The following is a 20,535-nucleotide window of genomic DNA, read 5'->3' as shown; positions in this document are numbered from 1 at the left end:
GCCAGGGGCACCCAGGGGAGCCCTTAGCACGCTCCCCAGCAGACCTGGAAGTGGACCAGGAGTACTTCCGGGTTTGCCACTGAGCATGTGGAGGGCCCCCACCCACTTCTGTGGGACACTCCATTGGCCCCAGCATTGCAGCGTTCATGAGCCGCGCTGGTACCTCAAGGTATGTAGAAAAAACTTTTAAAGCTGTGTCTATGTCTGAATCACTAATTCTCCAAATAAGCATTGAATCTTCACATTCAGATTCAGCCAAATCAAATCAGGGACAGTGATCCGAATCAACAAATTGAATCCAGTTCTTCTCCAGGCCAGTGGCAGAGCCAAGAATCGAATCCAGTTCTCCTGAGTTCCAGTCAGGGACTCTACACACAAGGCCACATTACTCTAAAAGACAGCAAACTATAGGCACAAAAATTGTAAGAAAACTTCAGAAACTAATATGTTGGGGTTTTGCTCATTTAATTCTTTCATGTTTTTAAAGCAGGGGTGTCAAACTCATCTGGCTTTGCAGCAGTTGAGTGGCCCAGGACCAATCCATGGGCAAGATGAACAGCACAGGGCCAGTCCCACAGGTTGGATCAGGCCCAGGGGCCACCCACTGTGTTCTGGATCCATTGCCCACAGCATTTGGTTTGGCTGCTCTGGGATTACACCACATGTAGAACTTGCTCTGACTGGATTGGGATGTGAGTGGCACAAAGCTTCTGCTCCAGGCAATCAAGGGTGAATACAGGGTACAGTGTGGGCCCTGGACCAGCTGGAATGGGCTCTGTATACAGCGCAGTCCTGGACCAGCCAAAGTGGGCATCAGATTTGGCATGTGGGGGACCCACAAAGCCCTCTTTCTCCTTCAGCTTCCACTTGCTGGATCCCACACCTGCTCTAGCTGGTCTGGGACTACACCACACACATGGTGCTCTCTCCATGACCTATACTGCATGCAGTGTCTGACCCAGAGCAGCTGGAGCAGGCACCACATGCAGGCCATCTTGGACAAGCCAGAACAGCCATGGCTGCTGTGGAAGGGTCCTGAATTGTCTCTAGGAGGGGCCAACACTAGGGGCTGGATGATGTGGCTCTGTGAGCTAGATCTCTGACACCAGGGCTTTAAGGAAACACATAACACAAGGTACAGGGAAAGTGCATTTGTGTGGCCTCTGATGTGCTACCTTGAAAGGAATGACTCAGCCTTTCACAAGGTGAGGCCCACCTGGGACGAAGTGGTAAACCATGCCTTGAGAGGTGACACAACTCAAGTGGTATTAGTAAAGATAAATGTGATGAACAGGTGTGGAAGGTTTTTAAACAGTCAAAACCTGCTAAACTTGATCTTGATAATTTGCTTACAGTTTGCCAACCATTTGTGCCTGAGTCAATCAGTGGCCTTCATCTGCCATCTGAGAAGGTTAGAACTCACAGGGTGTGTGGCAGAAAGCCACCTTGGTTTCTCCCCAAAAATCTCTGCCCTGTGACACTGTGATTTAAATCTCTGTGCTGTGACCATTCAGTTAGGGTGGGCCCAGCACACAGGGGACCACACCCTCAGCCTGTCTCTTTAGGGAACTGGAGCTGGCTGCATTCCTGAGGGAGGGGGAAACCTGCTCCCTCTGCTTACGTGACTTGCATCACTTACCTGGGTAAGGGGTTTCTACCTGGGGAGCTGGAATCTGCCCGGTAACAGGTGATGCATTTCAGATTGGTTGGCTGACAGCCAACTGGGGCTGACCTCCGCTGGCCCAGGTGAATGAGGTCACAGGGGCTATATAAGTTAGGACGGGGAAGGAGGCGGTCTCTCCTCTCCGGCCATGAGGTGACGCAGCAGCCAGGCAGGGGACAGAGAAGCCTTAACATCTGAAACTGGCTCTCTCCCCCCAAACTCACGAGCTAGGAACCGCCTGCCTCCAAAGGGAAACTTCACCTGCCTTTGGAAGATGCTTGTGAGTAAGCTACTCAATCTGATTAGATATTTAGCTGGAAGTATCACAGATGTGTAATCAAAAGGCTACCACAGCCAGACTGTTTGCTCTTTAGGATTTCTAGATATTGCTCTATCCTGTACCCTAGTTTACCCTACCCCCTGTAATCAATAAAGTTCTCCTTTTTGACTGGTGTGGGAGACTTATTGAGGGGTGGGTCTAAATTATGCCTAAGAGACCCCTTAGGTCTGTGGACTAAGGGAGACTATACCTTTTTGCCCCCGGACTTGGGGAAGTACCCCAAGTGCCTGTACTGGGTCAAGTACCCGTGGGACTTTAGGCCTGTGTTACCCCAAGGACACAGGGCCGCGAGACAGTCCATTCTTGGGGTGGTGGCGGCACGTTACCCCCAGACTAGCGAGTGTGCTCCGGGAGAGGGGTCGGCCGGACATAAGGCGCCCCTAGGGAGGCATTCGGAGCCTGGAAGGTGGTCGGCCGCAGGGAGGTGGGCGGCTCAACGCAGGAGCACCCCCTACTGGCCCGCCTCACGTGGTGGAAGCAGCGGAGGGATACAAATACCCAGCTGTGTTCCTGAGGTGGGATCTCTGCACCGGCCACAGGGTGAGTCTACATGAGATGCTTTAAGGTGCATTAGTCTAAATTTAAGGTGCATTAGGGTGTGCATTTACATGTGTGTGTCCTTCATATGCTTTAAAAATGGAGAATTTATGCCTAAATGCAGGTATCAAATTTAGGTGCAAATAGTTAAAGTGCATTAATGAATGTGTAGATGCGTTAAAGCGCGTTAACCTTTGTGTGTGGACTGACTTGGGACTAAATTTAGTCCCAAGTCAGCCCACACACAGCATTAATGCACTTTAATGCCTGCATGTGTAGATGCCTGCCTAAATCCGCTTAATATTCATTAAAGTTTAGGCATACTTAAATGCACATGTAGACATGCCCAGAGGTCTTGAATATTAAGTCCCAATTAACAGATAGATTTCCATGCACAATCATCATGCCATTTGTGAGCATTTAACTCTACTCCATATTTTCACTTTAAAACTAACACCAGTAAAATAAAAAAGAATACTGTATTCTATGTAAAAATATTAGTCAGTGGATTAGTTTTTTTCTGGATCCTGCAGTTTGCAGAGAGATCACCTTTGTTTGATCCACCATGTCGCATAGCATTACATCTTAAATCCCTTTTTAGAGTAATAATTGGACTTAGGTTGTACTACATGCAGTAAGATTGCACTGTAAATATAGAGTAACTACACTGGTGGAAATATTACTTTGTTTTACACTAGTATAAATGAGATCAGCATCAAGCCTTAGGGACATACCAATTGTGCAGAACTAAAGTTCTCCCTGTGTCAACAATAGGCAGACACAGCTTCACAAGTGCATGGTATGGCTGATACATGTGGGGACCATCTGTAGATCATTTATTTGCTTTGTTCCTCCCACAATATCTCAACTGTTCTCAATAATATTATATGTTTTCACAACAATTTCCATATCAGGTTCTGTGCTCACTTTCTCATTTATTTTCATCTTTCATTTTAGTTTATGGTACTTCATCGTTCCACTGCATTGCATATATCTTCTGAAGGGGTGTTTACTCCAAAGGTGTTGAGTATCAATAACTACATGTGTACCAATCACAAATGCTCATATACATTTACAGCTACTGGTAACATCAAACCCTATGAACCAGTTTTAGGAATTAGGGAACCTACTGTGCAATGGAAGTCTGTCCTGACAGTGCTAGGAATACCATAGGGTCAGTCTGGAGCATAGTAGTTATCTCAGCACAAAGCTCATACAGAAAATGAGATCTTGAGAGGTTCTGGGCACCACCAGGTTCCAATGAAACTTGCATGAGTGGTGAGGTCTTGGCATCACTCTGGGTGTAACCCATCATAGTCTAAATATGTTAATGCGAAATCTTAAGGAAACCATATTAAACATCTTAAAGATATACTCTGTTATTAAGAATATCTGTATGCAAAGTGATGTGAATCTTGGGGTATTTGCAGACATGACACTTAGATTGACCTAACTCAGTGGAGTTAGGCTGGGGAGTTTAGACTGGGCAAAAATGGCTGGCCTGATCTAACTCAGTTCACCTAAGGAAGTGTACTATGTAGATTGGGCTAACCTGTGCCTGATCTAATTGAAAGTGTGTACACATTTGAAGCCCCAGGGTTGTGCTTTTCCTAACTCTTTAACCTTTCCAGGCTATTTTTAACCCTCCAATGCCCCCAGTCCCAGACGGACAAGCTCCTTCACTGTGGACCTATGAGACCCAATGGCCTCCCCTAATACTGTTCACTCTGTATCCCACCCCAACTTACTTAGATCATGTTCCCACATTTCCAGTGGCTCCTCATACCAGTGAACATGTGCACAAGTGGGGACCTGATCTATGATTTTTCAGCTTAAAGCAAGCCACATGATTGAACACATATACATGCCCTGGGTTTATTGACCTTGCCTTCTCTTTGGATTAAATCAATCATTTCCTTGCTCAGAGACACCCTTCTGTTCACACCATGGCTTGCTTGCTTACTTTCTTCATTTTTCACCAGAATCTGCACTATTAAGCAGGGTACCATACCAGAACTCCCCGTCATCCAGTGAGGTCTGACATAAGCGTTCCCTCTCAGATGGGCTGACCAAACGCCACTCAGAAGAACTACAAGAAAAGAAAAATCAAACTTTACAAGGCTACATGGCATTTCCTGTTCCCTCATTCAGAAACACCAGCTGGACCTTTTAGCAGATGATAACTATTTCAGATTGGTTGTATTTGAACAGTAGGCACAGCAGATACCTCTGAGGGTCCTTGCTTGCTCCTGCTTTCACTCAAGCCATTGGAAAAACTTAGATGGTGGCAGGATCAGTCCTGATATCTCTAGGTGGCTGCATACTGTATTAACCAGTACTTCTGTGTTTGCAATAGTGCTCAACCTGAGGACAGAATATACTGCAGAAACCAAGGTCCATTTAAGTACTATGATCCAAGCTCTAGATAAGCCTCAAGGTTTTAGTAACCTGCGGTGCTGTAAACCTTAATTTTATACCTGTATCATTGTTGCCAGTGGACGTAGCTACATGAGATGCTTAATGCCCATTGGACTAATTCTATTGCACATTAATGTGGCCAGCAAAAATCATGATAATGCGCAGTAGATTAGACCAATGGGAATTAGGCATCACACAAAAAGCATTCAGTTATTACAGGTACTAAATAATGTGCCATAATTTTGGCACATTAATGAATGTGTAGACACATCTAGTAATTTAGAGTCAGATATATTCAAATAACTGAAGTTCTATTTTTAATTAGATTTCTCATTTTCATTCACCTCTGCTGTTCCTTGTATTATAAATTCATAGATTCATAGATGCTAGGGCTGGAAGGGACCTCAGAAGATCATCGAGTCCAGCCCCCTGCCCCAGGGGCAGGAAATCAGCGGGGATCATAAGATCCCAGCAAGATAAATATCCAAATGTCTCTTGAAGGTGTTCAATGTAGGTGCTTGAACCATCTCTGTCTATTCCAAACCTTGGGGGCTCAGACTGTAAAGAAGTTCTTCCTTATGTCCAGCCTGAAACAGTCACGAAGGAGTTTGTGACCATTTGACCTTGTCATCCCTTGGGGTGTTCTGATGAACAGGTGTTCCCCCAGATCCTGGTGAGCACCCCTGATAAACTTATAGGTGGCCACCAGATCACCCCTGAGCCTGTGCTTTTCCAGGCTGAAGAGTCCCATGGCTCTCAGTCTTTCATCATAAGGTCTGACCTCTGATCATGCACGTGGGTCTCCTCTGCACTCTTTCAAGCTCATTCACATGGCTCTCCTCTGCACCCTCTCAAGCAAAGGTATTAGGTATTAGGAGGGATAGAAACAGAAAGACCTTGGTACTTCCTACAGAACTGCTGTTGTAGTAGTGTATTTCTAGTCTGATTCTAAGCATGGAGTGGCAGAAGTCTCGCAGGAGATTTCTAACCCAAGCCTTTACCCTGCAAGTGGGTATAGTCATGAAGATTCCTGCTTCTACTTAGAGCTCTGTTGGCTTCTATGGGACTGTGTACTGGCACTGTGGCATGTAGTAGCATTTCTGTGCACACAATCAGAGCTCTATTTGGCAGAGACGGGACTTTGAATAAACATTTCAATAAGCTAGATGGTTGTCCTGATCCTAATTCCTAAATATGCAAAGGTCAGTAATTATAGCAATCAATTATTCTCAAATCTGGGGAGGATTTAGCAAAAGATCATACATATTTGGGATTCATTTTGGGATAGTTTTGAAACAGTGCTTGATTCTGATTAAGTTTCACTGGGTACATGTACACACGCAACTAATTCAACATGATAAACTGTGGAGCTGTTTGAGCCAGAGTCAGCTGCTCCCAGGTGCAGCACTTACATGTGCACCTGGACAGCAGCAATTTGAGCCCGGGTGGAGCAGCCTGGACTGGCAGGGGGCGCAGGGGTTCACTTGCAGGCTCCAAGTGGTGGCATCGGGAGGTGGAGGGGCTGGCTGGGGCATTAGAGTGCTGAAAGTGCAGAACTGTGCGGCTAGGCAGCAGGCAGCTCCTGCACTTTAGCACTTTCATGCCTCAGACAGCCCCTGTCACTGTCTACACATGCGTTTAAGCACATGTAATGACTCTGCCATAAGATAATACTGTCCCTGCCAGTACTATCTTGTGGCGGAGTTAATTAATTGACTGCACCCTAATACCAGTGCATGTGTAGACTGTAATACTTTACTGCAGAGCTAGTTAGTCAGATTTGCAGTAAACCACATGTAGATGAACCCACCATTATTAAACAGATTGTCGGGAGAGAATCAGATTAAATTATAGAATTGAGTCTCCGCTTATTTACCCTAGTGTAAAACAAGGAAAATCTCAGTTGATGACATTGGAGGTAAGGTGATGGAAGGGAGAAAAGAGACAGGCCATGTATACATACAAATTAAATTAAGTTTATATATATATAAACTTTATAAAACTTAATTTATTTAAACCATCTATGGAGTTTCCTTCTAAAATGGTAATAATTTGTATTTTGCCTATTGTGGATATTAAAAGCAGTTTAGGAATTTTCACTGTTGGGACCTACTGAGTCTTTTGGTGTTTGCACAACAAACATAATATTAAGGAACCACATGGGCACAGAGGGGACCCAATAACTACTTTTAACAGTTAAATGCAGCTTGGCTCCTTGCCTGGGCCTAGTTACTGTGTACAATGCAGCTCTAGTAGCATTAGAAACAGAACACAATGAATGTCAGTAGAGGGATGCTACATAGTGAGAGTCTGCTCAGTCTTTACACATGGCAGGGTCATTCAGCAGCCCAACATTTGGATAGTTATGCTGAAAAAGCTGCAAAGGGAATGTTAAAATATAAAAATATGCATTTTCCATTGGAATTATCCTCAAAATTCATGACCACACTTATATTAATATAATATATGATATTTACTTGTATTTCATGCATGTCTTTTCCCCAGAAATTAGGCCCCCCCAAATTAGAGTGCATGTCTTAACTGGGGAAGCTGATTTTCTGCCTGGAATGGAAGCACCCTGTTTTGATTCCTGCTCCCGCATTGATTCCTGGTCAAGGCAGCAGTGGTATTTCTACTTAGGCAACTGAGAGACTCAGCTGACTTAATGGCTCAAAGGTGTTAACAATCATCTCTCCTTTTTAATGTTTTAATGTGCCACTAATCAAGCTAACCTTTCTTCTAGCAGTTATGCTGTCTATTAGCAACTCCTAGTCTTTCTTCTCCTATTTCACAGCCTTGCAGGATATGTTTAGCTCTTTTCAAAATTGTAGGTTCACCCATGGAGACCAGTCTTCAGTAGCAGGTAGAGGTTCAACTTTTGGTTAAGCAGGAATGGGAGGGAGGGTGTGCTGAAGAGCAGGCTCTATCCCTGCTCTATGTAGCCGTAACTTTTTTTCTTCATTCTGTCTTCCCAAAAACATGCTTGTCTTATTTGGAGGCACGTGATATGCAATAACATATGCTATATAGTAATATATAATATGTAAGACAAGTTTCTATAAGTAACATCATATGCATATATAACATTTTTATCAAAACCCTAATTTTGGGACTAAACCTTGGCAATGTCCCTTTAAATGGGATCCAAGCAGCCTAGAAAATACTGAGGTGTAGTTGTGATTAAAGCAATAGTTTTTTATTGCTTGTGCAGACTCTTAATTTAAATGTTTAAGTAACACTATGAGCTAAAGATAAATGCAGAGCACTATATACATAACATTAACTTAGCCCTTCTTTGTTAACCCAGATTCTTTGCAACATAAGTGCTAGTGACAGAAACACTGACTTGTCACTCCAAGGGCCATTCCACTCCACTTGCCCCCATGGGTTTCTTATTCTTATGAGGTCCACCTTCCGGCCCCGATAGCTCACCTAGAAAAAAAGGAAATATTGAACGGCCTGAAACTATGAGCCTATGGATAGTGCAACAAACCTTGGCTGCTCACTGCCATTAATCAATTTTCTCCACTTTACAGGCTGTGTAACTCAGCTGGACACCAGGGAACTGTACCAGGGAAAGTGTATGGGAGGGCAAAATGGGGAGAAGGGAGTGGAAGTATCCTCCCACCATGGAACAAAGCTGCAGTTAGAGCTAAGTTAGGATGCTAGTTAAGGATCCCTGCTCCACAAGGGAGACAGGCCAAAGGATACATATAACAGGATCCCTGCCTCCCACCACCCTATGCCCCTTTTGGCACAAGAAGCTGGATGGTTGTACAGGGATGCACTCTGTGCCAAAACCCTGTCCCCTCCTTGTGTGGCCACACCAATTCTGCAGCCAAATGGCATACATGTGACACACAGAGGGCAGTCTGTCCAGTAGTTTCTGACTTTTCTTCAGGTGACCTCATTCCTGAGCTTGTGACCCCACTTCTAATTATAAGCCTCACTTCTGCAACTGAATGTCTAATAGGCTCATGACTCTAAGACCCCCAGCTCAGAAACCACTGATTTATGACTTACTACCCTTAAGCTGTGGGTTTCCACCATTTGTCTTACATGAGATTTGCCATTATTCATTTCCATCCCATATTCCACCATACACAGTTGATGCAGAATAAATGGGACATACCTCATCAATGCCAGTTACTGAATATGCATGACCTTTTATAAGGCCGAAAGGGGTTCGAGCTTCTGACTCAGCAGTGCTGCTAGTCTGAAATATGAAAACAGACTTAAGTGACTTTCCTTGAAATGAAGTTGTAATGGATTACCAATTTTGCTGCTGCCATACCTAGAGGCCCTGATAAGTCATAGCTATACTAACAGGTATAGCAAATGATTACATATGACATTGTCTTATAGGGAAGTCCTTTCCTCCACAAGAAAGTTTCATTCTAATACTTTTTCTAAGGACTGGAACTAGAACTGGATGATATTCTTGGGGCAAAAACGTCACAAAAAATATGAGGTTTTGGTTGTTGCCCAAGTATTTGTAAATTTACACCCAGGTGTATTGAAAAGCTATGGCTGGAAAAAAATTGAAGTGTGGAAGAGACAACTTCTTCCCCAGCTTTCTCAATAGTCCAGCAATTAGTGGACTCATGCAGGATATGACAGACTCAGGTTCAGTTCCCTTTTTTGCCTGAGTGGATTTGAATCCAAATCTTCTGAGAAAGCATCCTAGCCAACTTTTGGTTGGGTGCTCTCAGTTTCTGATTGACACTGTTCTACTTTGTCCATTTGCCCTCAAACATTTACTGGATAAGGGTCTGGAGCCCAGATGAATGGCCTAACTGCCATGAAAAGGAATCATTTTCTCTCCCTGGCTCAAGTCAAACACCTACCACGGGAGAGATGGTGAAAGCCCCTTCCCAGGATCAACTCTATTCCAGTAATTAAGGTCCCTCTTGAAACCTGGGAGACGCTGCCTCAAATTTCTGCTTTGAATCAGGGAGAGAATGGTTTAAGTCTCCCATATCCGGATGAATGGCATAATGACTGAATTACTGGATAGAAAGGGAACCCCCAGGTAGTCCTCTCTGTTCTCAGACTTAGTGAATTTAGTTCTTCACTCCCTTTACTTTTATTATGGGTGCCTGAAAGCAAAAACATCATGGACAATGAACCATTTCCTTTGCTCTCAAACCACCATTTTTCAGCTTCTGTATTTTGTTAAGAAACCTGCTAAACAGTTTTGTCAAGTTAATCCAAATCACTTTGTTTTTGGTTTTAAGTCTGGATGTTAAACCAATAAAATCAACTCATTGCACAGCCCTCAGCAAAATCATCCCAGAACTTTCCCTTTGGACACGCTGGGGACTTACTGAGACTTCTGAGTGAGCTATCTTCTCCCATCCCTAGAAATGGGTCCACTTGGCAGAGACCAAACACATCAGCAGATCATTGCCTTACACAGCTGCTGCCCATACACTCCAGTAGAGCACTACAGGCTTCAGAGTTGTAAATCTGGTATCTTTCATGAGCAGGAAAATTCATTTATGAACTAACTTGCAAAGCCTCCTAAGCCCCCAGAGGGGTCACTAGAGGGTTGCAGCCTAAAATACCTTAGTAGTGACCACTGAGGCCAGTAGTTACTGGCCCCCTTCCATGTGACAGGGCTGTGAATAGCTTTAACCCAAACCCAGGTCAGGAGAATGGGGCAGGAAATACAGTTCACACACAAACTGGACATCCCAAGTTGATGTTTGATGACTTTCTTCCTCTGATCAGCTGGTCTAATGACCAAAAGGGTTTTACCCATATATTAGATTACAGCTACTCTTTATAAAGTTGTGTCCTTTTTATTTGCCATCCATTTCATCCGTGTTTCTTTAAAACATTTTTACTTTGAAACAAAAATCACAGATACATAAAATGAAACTAAACTCAGATCGACTCCAGCTTCTTACTTACATCAATGGAACAGCCCACCATGGAACCTTTCTTAAGTGCTTTCTCTAAAATGTCATGGAAATTGTCAGGGGCTTTTCTAACTTCATACATTTCTCCAACTCCTCCAGTGAAATCTTCCATGGCTTCTATTGCACTGCCTCCTTTCAGGGCTTCATAACTGCCATTCAGTCTGAAAAAATACACCTTAACTGTGAGACATGCTTTTAAACACTTTTTCATGATGTGCTGAGCCTGACTGGCTTCTGACTCATGTGGGCATAAATCAGCAGTAACACAAGTTAAATCAGTGCAATTGTTAATACTGGGGTCATTCGCCCCTTCCCCTAGACATTCTCGAACCACTGGTTCATTACTGGTACAGATCTGGACCAGGTTAGCAGGGACTATGCTGTCTTGACCCTACCATGGTTGATCACTGGTCTGGTGAATACTAAGCCATGCTAGTCACATTCCAGGTTTTATCCATAGCAGTCAGTATTATTAGCATTCCCAGCAGAGGAACAAAGAGCATGTTTTAGGACTCCATCCAGCTCCCATTGTAGCCAATTGGAGTCTTTCCATTAATTTACTGGAAGCTGGAGGTTAATTTCATACCTTCAGGTCAGAGCTAAGGCAAAAGGAAAAAACAAACAGAAGGGGGTATTTGAAAAGTGAGAACAGTGCCTGTACCACGTGACTCCTAGCACTTACTTGGCATAGGCCTTCTCCAGTAAAGCACTCCAAAATTCATTGTGTTCAGCTGAGTGCAGGAAAACCAAGCGGCCCTTGAAAGTCGGTAATCGATCATCGATAATGACATCCAGCCACTCATTGTGTTGCCAAAACTGTTTAGAAGGGACAGAGAGAGGATCATTGAATAATTTATAGTATTTGATAGGGCTAATGACGCTCTCTAGTTATTGCTCTAACAAGATTCTGAACTATCTCAGTAACTTTTGGGGGTGATTAACTAGATATGTCTATACTGCTTCTTCAGCACCTTCTTAAGGAAAGGGAGGCCTGGTGGAGGGCATCATCTACAGAGGGCAAGAGAAACAATGGCGGCATAGCCTCTGTTATAGGACTATAAACATGGCACTCTGTGAGCCAAATGAAATTCAACAAAAATAAGCAGCAAGTTTCTCTTCTCTCCCAAAACACCTTCAACTTCTCTTCTCAATAAAGTAAAAAGTAGGATTTTTTTTTACTAAATGTGACACATAGACACCTGGACTGATACAAGGTGACCTACCTTGAACTTCACTGCTTTTCTGGTAATGATACCTGGCTACTTCATCTAAACTGTAGTGTTATAAACAGTAGTAAATTATTTAAACAGCACTGAATTTAAATGAGAGGAAAATAGAGTAAATAGGAGGAGGGAGAGACCAGAGTAGCAGCCCCAGATGCCACTTTGGGGGACTGGAGGGTACAAAAAGAGCTGCAACCTCAGTAACAGCTGATTGCACTGCTCTGATCAACACTTCAGCAGCCAGCACTGCATTGGGCATAATGTGGCTGCCTTGGGTGTGGAGCTGCCTGGTTACATGCATATTATGAACCGAGGGCACCAGAATATGGAATAAGTAACAAGCCAAGTTCGTGGCAGAGAGGAATTTTCTGTCCACCATAATTTATCTCTGTATGAACAAATCCTATAGATTTCTACAGGGTTTAATGGAAAGTTATTCATTTTCCCTAAATTATTCTGAAAAGCTACAATATTAAGTATAGAACAACAGTATTCTTTCTATGGAATTTCTAACCCACAAAATTCTGTAATAGAGATTTATTGTATTCGATTTGTGCTCTAACACAATGCTTAGAACTGTGGTTTTTGAGCACTGAGTATTTATTTAAGTCTGTATGCTTGTTTAACAATTTTATACAAATTACCACTTTAATTCTATTACACTGTATTGGACAGTTTAGAAGGAATTGGAATCTGAACTAATCAGATACCCTGAGAGAGTTGTGTCTGTATTTTTTGATGTGAATTAGATATAGAGCATCATGTGGCTCAAATCATTTTAAACATATACACATATCCTGTTGAGTCAAATGATTCTCTTGATCACACCTAAGCATCCCTTCTGATTTCCTGCTAGTGGAGCTGAATACATGTAATTGAGAGTTGAATCTGACTGTGAATATTCAAATCTTCCTAGGATAATGCCTTGATTTCTGGCACTGTATTTCCCTTTAAAATAGGGAAACAGATGTGACTGCATGACTCTAACATTTTTACTGGTTTTCTTATCCAGATGGCACAGTACAGTGCATTTAGTAAGGACTGTTTAGAACATCTCAGTCACTCTCCTCAACTGTAAATTGAAAACCTGACTCCAAAACAGACTGGGACATTTAGCTTCCCAGGCCCTTGACAGGTTTGAATTTTGTGTTGTGTACTTATCTTACCTGAAAGTGAAATATTCCAGCATAACCAGGTCCAAAATTTTGATCCTGAGGTACAACTCTGGCTAAGGTTTTGTCATTCAGAGTAAGTGAAGCTATGGCTGCCAATAGCCAGCAGTCACCTGCAAAATGAAAAGAGCAAAGCATAGATCATCCATAATGTGTTGGGAAAATGCACAAAATATATAGGGCAGACATTCTGTAGCAGTCTTGTCATAGCCTCCATGAGTCTGTTCCCTGTTAAACTATTATGCTTGAAGTCAATGGAGTTTTTCTAGATTTATAAAATTGTAACTGAGATCAGAGTCTTGTCCTATTTGCATTATGTGATCCATATTTCATAAAGTATTCATTAAGAATTAACACGCGTTGATTCAAATTAATTTCATTAGCTTGTGATTTTCGTATTTCCCGTGGCATGTAAACTTCTCCAGAACCAATTAGGAACACAACTGTCAGCTGTTTCTCTCAATGGGCTAAGTTTTGCTTTTTTTTCCACTCAAGTTATTTGGATTTTAAATTATTTTAATTGGCTTTGGCCCATTATTCTAAAAGTTCACAAAAAGAAAGGTACTAAAGCTTCATTTGCTGGTTCTATGTTGGTTTCACATGAGACACTTGATAAGAGTTGCAGTTATGATTAGCAGTATGCTGCCTGGTTGTCTATCAATTAGGGGTACGTCAATAACCTACTTAACTTAAAAACTCAAGGAGAGGATGAGTTAGCTGGTACTAGCCAGGCAAGATGTAGTGCAGAACCACTCCATTTGCTGTTCTCTAGGAAGTTTTATAGAAGCTGAGCAAACTCTCGATCTCAGGAAATCCAGCGCAAAATTTCCCTTCACTTTAGCAGGACCAAAATTTGAGAACATCCTGTGTATTCCTTTTCCTCAGATAAAAATCAAGACCTTGGCTTTGTGGTAGTGATTCAGGGAGGGAAAATGGTAGTTCTGAAGAATGAATCAACCCCATTTCAAAAAGCCTGACACAGCTTCTATGTTGTTTGCACTGAGTGAACAGAGCAGTGAGTGCCTCTTACTTAAGTAAGTGAGTGTCCCTTACAAGACAGCTACTACACTGTACGATTCCTATAAGCTATTTTGTCAGAGACTGATGGGATGCCACATGACCTCCAGAATTCCTCTGATGGAAAGTCTTACACAATCTGAATAGAATTAAACAAATAACTTTCTATGGAAATGTAACAGGGCTGCGCAGAAATTACTCTAAAGCCCTACAGAATACAATAGAAAATTATCTTTCTTAAGGATTTTAGGTCCATCCTATAGTGTTGTACAAGGACACACCCCTTTTCACTTCTGTAGGATTAGGGTTGAGGTCCTTTTGAACTATAATTCCATTCAATTCCAGGCACCCACTGTCTGGAGCAAAGTGATTTAGACGATAACGGCATTATGGAAGCTAGTCCTGTAAATACCACGTGCCTGTGCAAATAACCTTTGTCTTCCTTCAGACATCCTCTTTCTACCATGGTAACCGCCTTCCAGAGACTTTGTCCTCTTCTACTACAGTCTGTAAGCATGTGGTCCTCCAAGACAGTGTAGCTATGCTGTGACAGTGTAGCATGTCATATTAGCATGCTAATCAATACATTAAAACACATGTTGGGAACTGTAAGCAGGTTTGTGTGCCAGCTGCCTTGCAGGCTGGCTTTGCTCCCCCTGGGAGCTCCTTAGCCAATCCTCTAAATACAAACAGCCCTTGGACCAACAAGCAAACCAACAAACAAACCTTTCAATCCCTTTTCCAGGTGGTAAGAGGGTCCCTTAGTTTAGCCCTTTAGCATGGCCCTTTCTGGTAGCAACCTTATCTTGGGTCTATTTTGCCTCTTGCCTGCAAAGTGATGCATTCCCTTGCTCACTACTCTCTGCTGTCACTCCTCAGGGTTTTTAACTTCTGGTGGGATACTCCCTCACCAGCTAACTACTCACAGCTGGGCTCCCACAATAGGGCTAGCTGCTTCCTCTTAAAGGGCCAGACCTTCCTATTACAGGACGCAAATACCATGTATGTCTGGGTAACCCCTTGACATGGTGTTTGCCCCATATTGTCAAGAGATACAATAAATGTAGCCAAGAATCCAAACTCCTGCAAAATACTATGTGCTTACAGGGCACAGAGCAGATCTGACCTGAGGAACCTAGGGATCCCATACATTTCCAAAGGGGTAGCAACAGGGTGTTCTCACTTTGCCCTACCCAGAAGTTCCAAAGCTTAATCATGTGATGACTTCACTTAATATGGATGATTTCCCTTGAGCCTATACATACACTGTTCATGTGCCCTGCCCCATGTTTATTGCAGGACTTAACACACCCCAGTTCCTCCATGGTAACTTTTTCTGCCTGCTCTTACCCCACAGTGGCTGCAGCTACATGAGATGCCGACTGTAGAGTAGCTTGTTACTAGTGTGCAGTAGCGCCGTGTGGCATGAAGTGTGACGTGATGCTGTTCAGCAGTGGTAATGAGCTACTGCGCAATCAGCGTCACCTAAAAGCCATTCAGCGATGCAGTCATTTAGTACTCATGTATGTAAGTACTAAATGACTGTGCAGTAACAACCGCACAGTCATTGTCTCGTGTAAACGCGGCCAATGAGAATTAAACTAGGATGGTTAACCCATGAATTAAACAGGGTTAAACTGACCTGTTTTAGTTTTCACTTACATTGGGGTAATTGGAGAGAGAGGGACAGCTGCTGTTGAGGTGCGAAAGTGTGCTAAACCCCACTCCCTATTAATTGCAATGTAATTAGGAGACAATGAGGGGCTCCTGCTGTTACCTGCAACCTTACTCAGAGTTGTACACCCTAATTTGAAAGCCATTATCTTAGCCTATTCAAGTTCCTCTTTAATTTGAAGGAAAGAATGTGATACCTTTATCCAGGCAACTAGAAATGGGTCTGAAGTTAGAATGAAAGCATGTGTATTACTACTAGTTTCACTGGTTCCATTAACTCAGGAAAGAAGGGGCAAACCACAGAGCTGTAAAAGGACAGCTTTGCCCTCTAGGCAGCAGTGGCACCCAGTGCAGTGCTACCTGCTGTGCTGCTGGTAGTTATTCTTGAGCCTCCTCCCCACCTCAAAGGCAATAATTGAGGGTGCTGCTTGAGTGGCACCCCTCAGAGACATTATTTCACAAGTCCTAGTCCTCCCCGCCAGAGACTAGGATGTTTCGGCATCACAGATCTTAGTGTAGGGGTGAAAGATAAACACTCACCAAGATCCCCTTGACAAATGTCAGTTCTTGTAGCTCCTCCAGTTATAAACTGTGGGTCATTAACAATGTCCTGGGAGAGTAAAAGAATGAGTGAAATAATTTAACAGATGCCTGCAAAAACATTGCAACATTTAGGTACTGGACCTGTCACACGGTGTGTAAAGTACATCACCGTATACCTTGGGAACCCGACAACCACAGGAAAGTACAGCTACTATGAAGTGCTATGTTGAACCATTAGAGTGTATCAGTAGCGATAGGATCATTTGTCTTAATTTTTCCAATTACTTTGGTATTTATCAAAGATATTTGGCTGGCAGTCTTGATGGATGAAATTCTTTGCTTACCTGAGGAGCATGCCTATCACAGACAGTGGCCAGCAGCCATGAACACATCTTCTTTGGAAAAAAACAAAAGGCTGATCCCAGCCTTTGTTTGTTGTACTGAGCAATGTTAGTTTTAACTGGGAGTAGCAGCAGGTATGCTACTCCACACCCTTGTGGGCTCAAAGGTTAAGAAGCACTGAGAATATATGGCCATTGTAGAATGAAGACAGTTTGGACAAGTATTTCTCAGATTGTTTTATATTCAATTGACATATCGCAGATGTTCTTTGCTATACAAGAAACTGTCTGTAACCCAATGAATTTGCCAGGGATTTTTCCCCCTTGAACATAAATTGCCATTTAAAAGAGTACATTGATTCTTTTGCTGATATTTGTCTATGGAATTTATCTCTTTCTGAATGGAATTATGATGGACATCTACTGGCTCATTGATCTTGAAACCTGGGTAGAAATGTTAGGTATTTTCATGACCACTCAGAATATCAGAGTGCTCCATAATCTTGGAGGTATTGATCCTGCTGCAGGGAAGTGCAAGTACCTCCATTTTTCAGATGGGGAAACTGAGGCACAAAAGGACTTGCCCAAGATCAAGCAGTGAGTTTCTGGTGGAACCTGGATTTGAATCTGTATTTCCAGACCCCCAGGCTAGTCATCTAATCACTGGACCACCCTTCTTCACTTACCAAGTCTTTGGCACACCTAAGACATAGCTCTGCAGTTTCAGCTTTGCACTAGAAGATAGGTAGCCCTGTATCCTGGTCCTTGCTCCTACCAGGAATGAAGAGAAATGCAAGTAGAACCAACCAGTATTTGTTCAGGATCACCAGAAGCAATTGCCACAGGAGGAACTGTCTGTAACTGGCTTTCTCAAAGGCTATGTAGAAGCTGTTAAAATCAAATGTAACAGAGAAAAGGCCTATTTCAAAGCTCATTGAAACTAAAGGAAAGATTATAATGAGTAAGTCCATTCAACGCAAGGCCAGAAACAAAAAGCAGGACACTTGCATTAGCATGGCACAGTGCCTAGCCTAATTAGCTCTGCAAAGAAGAGAGAAGCAGAGCTTATTAGCCTGGGCATAGGAGGAATATACACTAATGCAGCTATCCTGCTTCCAGTCCAAGAACTATCTTAGAATATCTCTGTGCAGTGCTGCCTTGTGCCATAATGACATGCCCTCATTGACTCCCGTGGGCTTCAGATAAAGAAATAAAACCAAGAAATTATTCCCTCATAGACTTCATGATCCATCCCTGCTTTTGTTTTAATTCAGAAAGTCATCCTGCCTTGCATGATAACACAGGAGGTGCTTCATGTAATCAGAAGGACACCTTGCTGGTACTGTCTTGATATAGCCAAGGCATCAGTCAAGGCATCAGTCAAGTTATGCAACCCTATAGAAATCACAACACATAAACCTAGATAGGCTGTCATTATCACTGACAAATAAATAAGTAAGGGGTCTGCTTTCTCTTGCATTAGGGTAACTTGCTATGCCAGAAAAGTCTAACTAAATTGAATTGAATTGAAATGAATTGAATAAACTAGGAAAGGCTGCCTCCTCTGCTATATTGAAGGGATGCATATGCATTTAATCAGTCAGCCCTTAAATCCCATTGCAGAGCTGGTTGTATAATTTGGTCCAAACTAATCCAGTTAAGACTAAGAGAAAAAAACCTCTTACCAGTGCATTTGCAAAAGGCAGAAATTAAATACGGGTAAAATAATAGAAGATTCAGTTTCAGTATCTCAACCCCTTCGGTTGTGTGGATAGAAAATAGGTGGCTTTTGATGTATTTATTTTATTTAAAGACAATAAGAATATTGTACTCTCAGAGAGCTTCTAATTCCTTTTCTAGCTAAACAAAGTTAGTCGAAGTCCAAGTAGAACAATGGAACCTGGCAATATCAAAAAACAAGCTAAACAGCCTGACGGTTTTGAGTGTCAGAATATGCTGCAAAGAGACTGTTCTGCCAGCTTTTTCTGTATGTGTTAGGCTTCTCTAAGAAGGTGGAATGTATATTATTTGGGTGGAGAAGTTATTTTAATATGTTGAGGTAAGAAAAGTGACAAATTGCTGAATTTGCACATCATTATGTACATTCAGAGGCATCCTTAAGGGTGTGGGGGGGAGGGCATATCAGCCTGTGCGGGGCTGGGGGTGGCAACCGCCTGCAGAAGCCTGCAGCAGTGTCAGTGGCAGGGGGTGGGGGGGAACACACGGGAGGTAGCAACTTCCCGCAGAAGCCGGGGGAAGGGGACCGGCAACCACCCACAGAAGCTGCCAGCACTGGCAGGGCCACAGTGCGGCCTGTGCACCACCGTCCATGGGGCCCAGGGTGGTTGCCCCAATTGGCCCTCTCCCCAGGGATGGCCCTGTGTACCTTTTTTGTGACAAGCAACCAGGACCTGGGAAAGGACCTTTTTCAAACAAAAATAATCCATACATTAACAGTAGTACATAAAAAAAACCCATATCCCTTAAATGAAAGCTCTAAAATAATTTAAAGCAATAACATGTTCTCAGGACTGGCAGATGACAAAACAAGGAGCAATGGTCTCAAGTTGCAGCAAGGGAAGTTTAGGTTAGATATTAGGAAAACCTTTTTCACAAGGAGTAAAGCACTGGAAAAGGCTACCCAGAGAGGCTGTAGGATATCCATCCTTAGAGGTTTTTAAGACCCAGGTAGACAAGACCTTGGTTGGGTGATCTGTTTGGGGATAGTCCAGCTTTGAGCAGGGGGTTGGACTAGATGACCTCCTTAGTTCCCTTCCTACCCTAATTTCCTATGATTTTATGTAAAAACTGACTCCAGACAGGATAAAGAATGAGCAAGATCCACTGAGCTGGTAAAAGAAATGTCAACAGAGGGTTTTTTTTGTTTTCTCATGCCTATTAAACTTGCTTGATAATAATCCTCCTATTTTAATAGACTGGATTTTGACAAAGCTGGTAACTAGCTCATAAAAAACCTTATAACTCGCCAATAGTTCCAACTATTTAGTTTAATAAATGAAAGATATCACATCTACCCAAAGAACCTTGTCTGCTCATAACCTTCCAAGCCCTTCATTTTCCTATCCACAGGAACATTTTTGCCATACCCAGAGCTCCCCCCTGAGTGACTGCCATGATCTGAAGTTAACTCCTTTGCTGCGTATGAACTGAATTGCTAATATCCCACTAGGAGTTGGTTCAATTGAAGAGCATATAGTGGATCAGGGAAATGAATAACACTGGGACTACATTTATAACTTAGCAGTGGGTGTGCTATAAAGTCCCCCTTGGGTCTAAACAGAATACAGGTCATTATACTTATCAGCCAGCAATCCTCATACTGCTTGTAGCTCTGGTTATCCTTGGTTCAACCCTGGCACATTGACCTTGGAGGTCTCCTGCACACATTTTGTTCAATGTTTCAGATCCAGGAGGACAGCAAAGTGGTTGAAAAAGGTGACAAACTCTCAAAGTTTAAACTGTTTGTCCTGTCCCTCAAGGATGCTTCATGCCCCTCTAGAGCCAAATCTCTGTACTTTCCTTTTCCCTTTTATGTTTCTCTGGTGGCATAAAGAGGGTGAAAATGACCCTAAAATAACCTTACATTAAGATTTTCCTTGGGTGGAATAAGGCTACAGAAATGTCTCTTTGCCAGACCCTCTTCACAGCACCCATGATAAAGA

At 42.8% G+C, this 20,535-nt stretch overlaps 1 protein-coding gene across 1 annotated transcript in view; it reads right to left on the bottom strand.

Annotated features, from left to right (window-relative positions):
* Nucleotides 1-20,535, bottom strand: part of CAPN9 (calpain 9) — a 65,656-nt gene that overhangs the window by 25,967 nt on the left and 19,154 nt on the right. Inside the window, exons 2-8 of the mRNA XM_019527701.1 lie at nucleotides 16,509-16,578; nucleotides 13,272-13,390; nucleotides 11,565-11,698; nucleotides 10,875-11,043; nucleotides 9,091-9,174; nucleotides 8,305-8,390; nucleotides 4,552-4,629 (exon numbers count right to left, since the gene is read on the bottom strand). Of these exons, the coding sequence (XP_019383246.1) occupies nucleotides 4,552-4,629; nucleotides 8,305-8,390; nucleotides 9,091-9,174; nucleotides 10,875-11,043; nucleotides 11,565-11,698; nucleotides 13,272-13,390; nucleotides 16,509-16,578 (740 nt within the window). The remainder of the gene's footprint in view (nucleotides 1-4,551; nucleotides 4,630-8,304; nucleotides 8,391-9,090; nucleotides 9,175-10,874; nucleotides 11,044-11,564; nucleotides 11,699-13,271; nucleotides 13,391-16,508; nucleotides 16,579-20,535) is intronic.

Source organism: Gavialis gangeticus, unplaced genomic scaffold, assembly GCF_001723915.1.
Source record: "Gavialis gangeticus isolate Ggan-Ray unplaced genomic scaffold, GavGan_comp1, whole genome shotgun sequence".
In the NCBI taxonomy this organism is placed as follows: domain Eukaryota; kingdom Metazoa; phylum Chordata; order Crocodylia; family Gavialidae; genus Gavialis; species Gavialis gangeticus.
The sequence above is the reverse complement of the archived record's forward strand: the minus strand, read 5'-3'. Positions and strand labels throughout refer to the sequence as shown.